The sequence below is a fragment of the Mastomys coucha genome, unplaced genomic scaffold (assembly GCF_008632895.1).
Source record: "Mastomys coucha isolate ucsf_1 unplaced genomic scaffold, UCSF_Mcou_1 pScaffold7, whole genome shotgun sequence".
NCBI lineage: Eukaryota > Metazoa > Chordata > Mammalia > Rodentia > Muridae > Mastomys > Mastomys coucha.
The window spans coordinates 69178177-69189309 of NW_022196913.1; the positions used below are offsets into that span (position 1 = coordinate 69178177).

Consider the following 11133-nt stretch of genomic DNA (forward strand, 5'->3'; position numbering starts at 1 on the left):
ACTTCTTATGTGGAAAGAAGCTAAGGCCATTGCAGAGTCTGCTTTGTTCTCAAATCGATTGGCTAAATCCTTTTGGGGTTTTCCGTTCCTAGTCTTCCCTGGAGTGCTGGTCACCAGTTTGTTTGTTTGTTTTTTTACTTTAACGTAAGACTGTCTTAGTCCTTGAAATGGCTGGACTGAGGAGAAAAAAGAAAGAGATTTACCATGAAGATTCTAAAGTGTCCCAGAGGAAATTTTCAAAGACAAGGAAGGCAACACAATGAGAACACCGACATGCTAAAAGCACACACGTGGTGTGATGTTTTAATGGCATCCTTTAGAAGAGACAATACGAACATCAACCATAAAAAGGCAGACATGAGACAAAGGCGGGGCAGAGAAAAGTTCAAATTTTGTTTAAAGAAAAAAAAAAGCGATAGAAATAAACAGAGAAGGGTGGGCGCGAGCAGCGGGGCAGGGCGGGTACCATGAGGCCAGCGTGGGCATGTGCTGCAAAGCACTTCTCCTCCTCCTCTCCCGCCACGGAGCCAGGCTGTGGGGAAAGAGGAGAGAAGGACAGATAAAGAGGAATTACTGGGTGCTTGCAAGCCAGGCCCAACTTCTCAGAAGACTTGGCCTGTCTGTAAAGAGATCTGGGTGGGGACAGCTAAGGGCCCCTGTGGGCTCACCCAAAATCAACCTAACTCGCTCTTCCTCTCTTTCTTCCTCCCATAATGTGCTGGCATATCTCAAACTCATTAGCAACTTTCAGAGAAAATGGGAAAGAAGAAAGTAAAAATGAGGAAAGGCAAATCCACTCACGAAACTACTTCTGACCTGGACATGACCCTCTGACCTGGAGATGACCCTCACTCGGAAAGAGAAGACTCACCTGAATTGGGTGCACAGTTTTTACAGCCACGAGCAAAGACAATCAAGTGGAAACATATCTGCCATTCCACAAGCTGTTAACTATTTTAAAGTTCAGAGGGAATCAGCACTTAAGAAGGAGAGAGAGAGCATCCTGGGGTTCCTGGAGAAAATGGCCGATGAACTATGAAATCCCAGAAGCAATGGAACAGGAACCAGGAGCTAAGGCCAGAGAGCTGTGAAGCAATGACAGGCAAGACCAGCATGGATTCCACAGCAAGGACTTAGAAAGTCCAGGAAGTACACGCAGGCCCTCAACGGAAGAGGATCACAAGGCATGCGTTTGGATGTGCAACCAAGGACCTTGAGCATCACATCCTGTAAGGACAAGTTTCCTGGAGCAATAGGCATTAGGGCAGTTTGGTGGCAGAGGTAGAGAGATGCAACTTAAATATAAAAAAGGTCACTGGGACATGGAAGATTTTAAGGAAATGGGGTGAACTAATGGAAAAAAGAAAAGATGGCCCAAAAGAAACTTTAGAAGCTTCCGGAAACACAGCAGTGAAGCGCTCTAGAAAGTCGTGTGAACTGAGGTGAATGGTCCCAATAAGGCATCTGCAAGTCCTCCACTTGTAGATGTGACAGTGTTCAAGACTTGTTCTGAGAGAGCGCTTCAGAGTTAGCGTGGGAACACTAAAAACAAGCCAATTCATTAAGTCAATTATGAGCTGTTATAATGGATTTATGGTCCTAATAAAAGTGAGAGGTATGGAAACCCACGAACCTCCTTCAGAGCCTGACAAATGAAAAGGAGACACACAGGGCCTCATCAGTATAGGAACCAAACAACTCCATCCCACACAAGCTGTAAGCTGTGTGCTCCACACACGGAAGCCACAGGACTTCTGACTGGATGTGGCTTCTATCCAAATGACATAAGACATAAGGCCATCTGATAGGAGCAGCACAGTGGTTTTCTCCACCAACAGCAAATACCTCTATCACAACCTGCCCATCTTCTCAGGGCAAGTAGCCAATCTCTTAAGAGGTTTTGTTGGGGAAGTCTCTAAAGTTGAAGTCTCTCTTGATACAATGTCAAAACTCAGGAGTCAGCTCAGTGCGAAGGGAGGCTGGTGCCACCCACCCTAGAAGCCTCAAAAAAAGGAGGCGGGCAGGGGGTAATGGAATTAAACATTAATGTTGCCTGCCATGGCCATCACAGATGATGTGTGAGTGCATGGACCTGGAACAGAGAGGGACTCTCCCACAAAAGAACCAGGCGGCCTGATGAGCCTGAAGGACATTGAAAGAAAGTGGAATTTTTGTTTTGATGTGCATTTTGCAGGGAGGGGGTGCTACTGTTAAAAGAGAAGAGATTTCAATTAAATATGGTAGAATTACCCAACTATTTCAGCTGAGATATTTTTCCTGGGGTAGATTATATATCAAAATGTTAATGGTATATAGAAGGTATCCCTTTAATACCCTCGAAACAAAAGCTGAACATTATTCAGCAAGTTAAATACAGGAGGCTACAGCCTAGAAGTCTCTGATTCTCCTGATTTCCTAGCAGTGGTGGAACGCCATGCACAGTTGTCTGCTTTTCTTCTGTAAGCTAGAGGTGATAATAGTTAAGGTGATATGAATGTCGGCCACAGTGCTCCTAACTCAACTTCCAAATCTCTTTGGCTTATCTCTACCCCAAATTCCTGAAAGGCACTTTGGTTCAGTTCATTTTACCCAGCTTACTGAGAATCCTCAAAACATCCAATCTAGGACCTCAGGAGGAGCTCACTGAAAATCAGAAACCACCATCCAGGGAGGACAAGTGGAGGTCACAGGGGGCCATGCTTAGCCAAGAAACCTGGACAGAAGGATCAGTGTGCAGTCAACCTTCCTGGCATGATGGAACATGGCATGATGTTGTTCAAAGCTTGGCCTAAATTCTATCACTCAGAATCAAATGAGCAAGTCTTACTGAACTATACCAAAAGTCCGAGCACTTAGATATCAATTTTAACACTGCCTTCTGACACGGTTGATGTTCTGTTTGAGACAAGGTCTCACTACATAGCCCTACTTGGCCTAGACCTTGCTAATGTAGACTCAGCTCCCTGCCTCCTAGGGGCTGGAATTAAAGGCCACCATTCACAGGGAACTTTTGACAGTCTGATTGTACATGAAAGGCATTCGCATTTCCTACAACTTAATGGAAAGGTTGGAATCTAAAACCTCAACTGTCATACCAATCAGAATCAAGAAGCACAGGGGTCTGTGCTTCGTTTGTATGCATATTTAGAAATCTGCAATCAAAATATTTATGGCCATACACTTCTCTCTAAATATTGTACTGTATATTTCAAATGATTTATACCTCATAAGTTTTACATGGGAATTTTATTTATTTTCCCTACTCTTTTCAGAAGCATTTATCCCAAGTCATTAAACTTTCTTTTAAGACATGACTTGGGTTGGTATTTACTTCAGTAGTAAAGCACTTGTCTCATCCACATGAAACCCGGAGTTCCAGCATCAGCACTGTCAATCAGCAAATAAATGGTTCCTGATTAATCATTAATTAATTAAATTCAACGGGCACAACTCGGCCCATCTCCTATTTTCCTGTCAGAACTCAGACGCTATGTTAGAGTATACCTAAACCTGACCCTTTCCTGATTTCCTTGTTATGTTGGAACCACGGTATAAAAGGAACATAAACACATATAACACATAAACTACATATCTAATTAAAAATGCTTTCTGGCTTCTGTGGTAACCAATACTCCACACATATAAAATCCTTAAAATTAAATCTGAACTTTCTGAGTCAGTGGATGAGTGAAGTTTCTCAAGTACCCATGTAGGTTGTTCTTTTTTCTGTTCTCAGGAGTCTCTAACTCCAAAGTGAAATGTTTCAAAGAAGTCAGCAACAAGAAAAAAAACCAGATCTCAAAAGCATCTCTTAGAACCCAGAGTGCCCAGAGCTCTTGTGACAGACAGTGATGATGGACCATACCAGTGAGCTTACAGTGACCTACATAATGAAGGTGAGAAAGCGCCCAACAAACCAGACAAGAACTGATAAAAGAGTCAAGTAGAATGTAGAATCTTGGCCCTGTTTTTCAGAGCCATCTGTTTTCAAAGTGAAGTATGGATGGATGGTAGTGGTGCACACCTTTAATTCCAGCATTTGGAAGGCAGAGGTAAGTAGATCTATGAGTTAGTTCCAGGCCAGCCTGATCTACAGAGTGAATTTTGGGACAGTCAAGGCTGCACAAAGAGAACCTGTCTCAAAAAAGAAAACAAGTGAAGTCACCACTGTTAAGTGATGGTGCACAAGCATGGTCAGGGCACCTGCTCTTCATGGGACAGGAAAGAGCAATGGTGTGGTCTATGCTCTGCTTGGCAGGGGCTGGGTCTCAGAAGAACTTGAGAATGATGTGTTTGTCTTTGGTTTAAAGACAGACATCCAGAGATGGTGGAGAATGTTCTCAGAGCCTAGGATAAGTAGAAATAAAAACCAAGGAGATGAAAAGGGAAGCAGCAGCAGATCTCTGGAGGTGCTGTGGCAGGAGAACAGGACATGAGGTTGAGAGCCCCGGGGCTCTGCCATGACTCGCCAAGCTCTATCTGATAGGAGAGAAGAGGCTTCTTTTAAGCCTAACAACAAGCACAAGTTCTAGGGCAACACTCTCAGCTTCCCCGTATCAAACCATGCCAGAGCACACACTTCCAACAAGAGGGCTTCCCTCTGAAATGCCAGTGACACAGCAGCCTTCACTCCAATCACAGACTCTCCAACTTCCTATTTTCATGTCAGCCTCCAGTAGCAGGGTCCAGAAGAGGAAACTGGAAACAAACATGAGACCTTCCCAGAATGGGAGTCTTTTCTCACCTTTTAAGACTGCTTTTCCCCGAAGCAGATCTGGTGGTTCGTTTAGTAATGCCTGCACTGCCAGAAAGGTTAGGTTCAGGGGTTTTACAGCTCTGAACACTGGACTGTAGAATTACTCTGAAAACAGTTGGAAAAAGGTAAGATTATATTCACTATAAAACAACTGTTAAATAGTTGATAGAGGAGGCAATGTTGCACAATCACATTTGCCATTTTCACACAAAATAAACAAACTTGAAGCACATTTTTATGCCAAGCATCTCATTTCTCTTTGAAGGTTATCACACAGATGGCCAGGGTGCTTTGCTTTGGGGAAATGAATGACCTGGCATTCTGTACAATTTACAAACCAAAAAAACCTATTAGTCAAACCTGTCAAAGCAGGGTCTCAGATTTCAGTCACAAAGACAATAAAGTGTTTAAATATAAATTTAGCAAACCAGCTACATAATATTCACTGTTCAGAGCAGAAAGTATAATAAACAAAGCAATAATTTTACGCCAAGCAAAGTTTTAAATGCTTAAGCAAGATTTCAGTTTTGTCTGCATCACTACTACTTACTAAATCTTCAGTTATCATAACAAAACTACAATCACTTAAATGTTGTGAAACTTGTCTTAATTAAAATCTAAAAGCCTTCTCTTAACACAAGACTGCCCAGGAGGAAAAATCATGAATCAGAATAGGCTAGCTACAGAGCACACTCTCTGTAAGTAATTCTCAGTAAGCTGTCAGAAGAAAAATAACAGAGAACATCAAAAATTGTTGGCAGGCAACGCTTTGCTTCAGAACCATGTGCACCGATTTATTCCCATCAATGTTTGCTAGAGGAAGGAAAAACAACGGACTTAAAAGCTTCCTCCCTTCAGAGTCAAACTACTGTTGGGAAGGCAAGCTGCAAGAGATCGGCTCCAGAGTGAAGAGAGGGGATTCCGACTACGGAGGAGTCTACTTCCCAGACCTGGCATGACCAAGGTGGCTGACAACAACTGGTCCTTCTACTGCAGCAAAGGCTCCTAAGCTCAGATGATAGCGGGCTTATCCACAGCAAAGGAAGCCAAACAATTCTCTCCTTGGCTCTCCAGCTGTACGAGAAGAGTAATCTAGCCCTGGTGAATCCGCCCAACTCTCAAAGCTGATTTGAAATATTTCAACAGAAACAGTAGGCGCGTACAGAAATGTGACTCAACGACTCAAGGAGGAACCAGCTGCTCCAAGGCATGAACTCTCCTCCCCCAATGTGATTTATTAAAGTGACTTATAACACTTTATTAGGTATATTACCAGCATGCATACGTACTGAGCATGAGGACTCACTTATACGGCCATAATGTGTAACAATCTGGCTCAGCCACAGCCTTACATATCATACCTCGTGTTGGGAACCTCCAAGGCCCTCTCCTAAAAAAAACCTGTTAGTTGTTGATCACGGTTACCCTGTCCTGGGCTATACAGAATATTAATGCTGCTTCTCTTATCCAACTGCTACACACACACACACACACACACACACACACACACACACACACACACGCCTGCTCAGGAAATCTACTCCTGATCTCTTAAATTACTGAAACGCTTAAATGCTACATAAAACTACTACTGCTTGATTTATTTTTCTAAGAAATAGTTGTAATGATAAATAATGATATTAGTGGTTACTAATTTCTGTGGAGCTCTAAAACTTGGAAGGAAATTTAGTATACACTGATCACATCAGGGAAGCCTCAGGTTATCTGGCCTGAGCTAGCACGTAATCCATTAATACAGTGGGAAAGCTCCAGGATTACATGTACATATTACCAGCAAGCAGCTCAGCTAGACTGAGTAGGCCAAAATCAAGTGTTTCCTCTGCCAAAGGAACACAGGGATTCACTGTCACCTGCCCTGCCCACATGGTTCTTCCCGTGCAATATACAGAATATACATTTTTCTTCTTTCTCTTTCTTCCCCAACAAAGTTTGCTTTCATCCTCCTTACCCTGTGCCCAAATCATAGACTGTTACCCTGTCTGTGGTTTTCTAAAGCTTCAGCAGCTCCAGATTTTAGACACTGACAATGATGAGATACATAGCTAAGTTAGAAAAACAATCTTTTGGACCAAGAGTGACCTGCCAAGCCTCAAAATACCTGGATGGCTTTCTAGGGATCACTGCCACAGAGCTTTCCTGTAGGATGCCCCACAAACCCCTGGACCTTTCTCTGGTAGCTCGCACTGTCCCCTACTGTGTGCAGTAGATAGAGCACATAAAATGCTTTCTGGTCTTAGGCTCCAGGCCACCAGCTAACTGTCACTACTAGGCAAAGCTTCACCAGCCTACAGCAGTGGCCAATTACAATAGAGCAGAGAACTGTCGCCCACAAAGTTGGCTGCTTGGGAAGACTCTCACCAAGTGGCTATAAAGACCACGCTTGTTACTTGCCTCAATTACAGAAAGCTTCAAGTCAGTAAGCAGGCTAAACGGAACACCCTGTTTTGGTCTTGAAACGCAGTGGTGACATCAACTACAGGAGTAATCTAACACTCTTGCAGAGAACACTGAGGATGGACTCCATAGAAGCAACATTTAGAACAACGTTTAAGCTGAGCCTGAAGACAAATGTTATTAGCAGCAACTCCACCCATTCAGTTAACTATAAAGAGTTATATGAATTAACTATAAAAGGTATCATTGTTCTTCAATAGGCAGAAAAGGCCAAAAAAAAAAAAAGTGAAATGTGAATTTATAAACCCACCTAAGATGGCATTGCCATTGTAAATAAATATGCCTTCAGCATGTTTTGTTTAGTTTTAAAGAGTGGACTCTGACTCCTTTTTAAATCTTTCTTAGCTACAGGAAACCCTCAACAGAACCACAAAGGGCCAGGGTTGGCTGCGATGGATTTTCACTTTGGAGGAGATCCTAGAAGGGAACTCTGTGTGCTTTGGCAATTTCTAAGTCTAAGCTGGGGCAAGAAAAGTAAATTTTTGGAATAAACTGAAGAAAGGTCTCAGAAAACAGATACAGGATGGTGGTGGCATGGGACAGTCTCCCTCTGCGATCCTGGACTGTGGTGTTCCGTGGAGGTTTTCTGCTGTGGTCTGCTGACAAGTGTCTTCCCGGAGAAAATGGCAGGTCAGGAAACTACACTAAAGATGGTCTGGCTATTTTGGGGAAAGGAAGAAAATGTCCAGAGACTACAGAAACACAAGCAAGGGAGACAGCCAGCTCCTTTTCTCACTTAACAGAAAGAAAATGTGATGAGAGAGTGTGGGCAGTTCTAGACTCAAGAGGGGTGAATGAAGAGAGCTGTTCCATGGGGAGAAACTGGGCCCCCGGCCTCACTAGCCCCCAAGGCTGGAAAGCCCAATCTCTGCTAAAAGCAGAAATGGTGAGAGACACACTTGACTGGAGACACACTCCAGGTACTGAGCATGCGAGGTGAATACAACCCCCTGGTGGACACAAGGCCAGGCTAGTTGGCCCAACTACCTGAACGTTTTTTGACAGGTGAGAAAACTATTTCAATGTCCACATTTATGAATAGCTAGTACAACTTTCAAAACTAGGTGCTACTTTTAACATCCTTCACTCAGAAGGATCCTTGAGGTCCTCCCCTGCTGGCACCATCCCATTCATTGAAAAGATTCAGAAAAGAGAACCCTGGAAAACAAGCAAACCAACAAAGCCAGGAGAGCCAGGAGGAGAAACGCATGCACCATGAGAACCACATTGGACACCAGGGGAGGGGAGGAGAGAAACGGAACAGGAAACTTACACAGCAAACTATCTGTGAAAGGGTCCAGATGGCTACTGTGTTCTGAAGCCATCAAGACAGAACAGCAGGGTGGGAAGAATGTAGTCACACACAATCCACCAGATGGCAACACTACACAGTGCAGAGGTCAGCACAGCTAGGGGACATCTGGAAAGGGTGGAAGGGGAAAGAACAGATGTTCAAATTGGGAATCCAAAATAGGTCATATAATAAAACACACAGAGCCACCTGTGGATTTAAAACACCCTAAAGGGCCCAGAGCTGCAACTGTGATGGCAAAGGGGCAGGAAACAAGGGTGGTGGTGGTCCAGCTTCTGTTGAGACAAAAATGCTGACTTTAGTTTAAACAGGTTCAACACACAGGAACAAATGGTTAGACTCCATCTCCCATCATACTGACTGACAGACAGTACTTGAGTGGGCCAACGCTAAATATACAAAACACTGCACCTGACCACAAGTAGAAGAGGGCACAGAAACAATCCACAGACTGTCTAACATGATCAAGGGAGACCAGGGAACTCCTCTGAGCAAAAACAGAACACTCCTCAGTCAGTTGGGAGCTCCAATGAACGGCACACTTGACAATGTGGATTACAGAAGTGCACCTGACCAAGAGCCATCAATTTCACTACTGTGACCATGTATGTTTCTGAGGTGGCCCTCATAGCCTCAGGCATTTAAACACTTAGATCCTGGGCAGTTGAGATAGTTGGAGTACCTGTAGAATGTGTGGTCTTGGGGGGTGGGGGGTGCAGAAGGGACAGACATCATTGGGGCTACAGCTCAAGATTTTAAGTTTTAATTTCCGGCTCCAGCTGCCATGGGTGTTGCTTTCCTGTACTGGGGACTCCACCCCCTGGAACTTTAAGACCAAATAAACATTTCCTTCTATAAGCTGCCCTGGTTATGTTGTTTCATCATAACAACAGAAAAAGTAACTAGTGCACACTCAAAATCTGGTGTTAATTTTCCCTTCTCTTCCTTCTGTCTTCAGGACTCCTACTTCTCAGGATGGCCTTGACCTTTCTAAGAAGTTTAGCCTGCCCTTAAACTTCTGCTCTTCCTGCCACTACCTTCCAAGCACTGTGCAGCGTACCCTGTTTTGGCCTGATGCTTCCTGTGTGTGTGCTTGTGCAGTATGTAGTCACACGTGAATCACGTGTGACAGATATTGTGTATATCCCACTGAGCTCTCTCCAAACGTTCTCATTCAGCCATTTCTGAGAGCATCAGACTTCTAGCCCAAAGAGCCTAGCACAATCTACTGAATGGTAGGACATCTGAAGCCACCTGCAAGTTCTGCGGGTCTTTAAAATTTAATCGTCTTGTGCTTTTCTGTCACCATATACCCACAGGCTATGAACTCTATAATCTCACTTTATCTAACAAGAGATCACTAAATGATCTGAGTTCCAGAAAACACTTTAACACTTTTCTGAACAGAGTGGAGAGTAAAATTTCCTGAAAGTTCTACTTAATATGAACTTTTGAAAAAAGATTGTGTGTGTGTGTGTGTGTGTGTGTGTGTGTGAGAGAGAGAGAGAGAGAGAGAGAGAGAGAGAGAGAGAGAGCGCAGGCAGAAATTTCCTGGAGCTGGAGTTACAGCTGGCTGTATGCTGCCTGATCTGGATGCTGGAGGCCAAACTTGGGGCCTCTATATGGGCAACACTCTCCAACTGCCGGACATTTCTCTGATTTAATTATTTTATGTACATTGGTGTTTTGCCTGCATGTACATCTTTGTGATCATGTCAGATCCCCTGGAAATGGAATGAGCTTGATCCCAGCTCAGTGGGATCTACACAAATAATCTGTCACATGTGATTCACATGTGACTACATACTGCACAAGCACACACACAGGAAACATCAGGCCAAAACAGGGTATGCTGTGAGCTGCCATGTGGGTGCTGGGAGCTGAACACGGGTCCTCTTATCCAGTCCAAAAAGAACTTCCTCTTTTTTGGGGGGGGGAGAGGGGGGTTCAAGACAGGGTTTCTCTGTATAGCCTCGGAGGTCCTGGAACTCACTCTGTAGACCAGGCTGGCCTTGAACTCAGAAATCTGCCTGCTTCTGCTTCCAAAGTGCTGGGATTAAAGGCATGTGCCACTACTGCCCGGCTGAATAAGAACTTTTTTAAAAAATGTATTTTAAAGGGCTGGAGAAATGGCTCAGTGGTTAAGAGCACTGACTACTCTTCCAAAGGTCCTAAATTCAAATCCCAGCAACCACATGGTAGCTCACAACCATCCAAAACAAGATCTCATGCCTTCTTCTGGAGTGTCTGAAGAAAACTATGGTGTACTTACATATAATATATAAATAAATCTTTAAAAATTTTATGTATTTTATGTTCAGGAGTGCTCTGTCTTCATAAACACCAGAATAGGGCATCAGATCCCATTACAGATGGTTGTGAGCCACCCTGTGGTTGCTGGGAATTGAACTCAAGACCTCTGGAAGAACAACTACTAACCACTGAGCCATTTTTCTAGCTCCCCAACAAGAACTTTTGACCAGGCAGAATTTGTCTCCTCTCTCACTCCTAACCTGGCTTCTGAATGTAGGGCAAAACAACCTATTAAGAAATAAACTGGCGCCGGGCAGTGGTGGCGCATGTCTTTAAT

At 43.8% G+C, this 11133-nt stretch overlaps 1 protein-coding gene across 1 annotated transcript in view; it reads right to left on the bottom strand.

Moving 5' to 3' along the window:
- Positions 1–6: 6 nt before the first annotated feature.
- LOC116081542 (dual specificity protein phosphatase CDC14B-like) overlaps positions 7–11133 on the bottom strand; it is a 76659-nt gene continuing 65532 nt past the window's right edge. The window contains exons 13-14 of the mRNA XM_031358108.1: positions 4745–4861; positions 7–176 (exon numbers count right to left, since the gene is read on the bottom strand). Coding sequence (XP_031213968.1) covers positions 140–176; positions 4745–4861 — 154 coding nt within the window. The 3' untranslated portion in view covers positions 7–139. The remainder of the gene's footprint in view (positions 177–4744; positions 4862–11133) is intronic.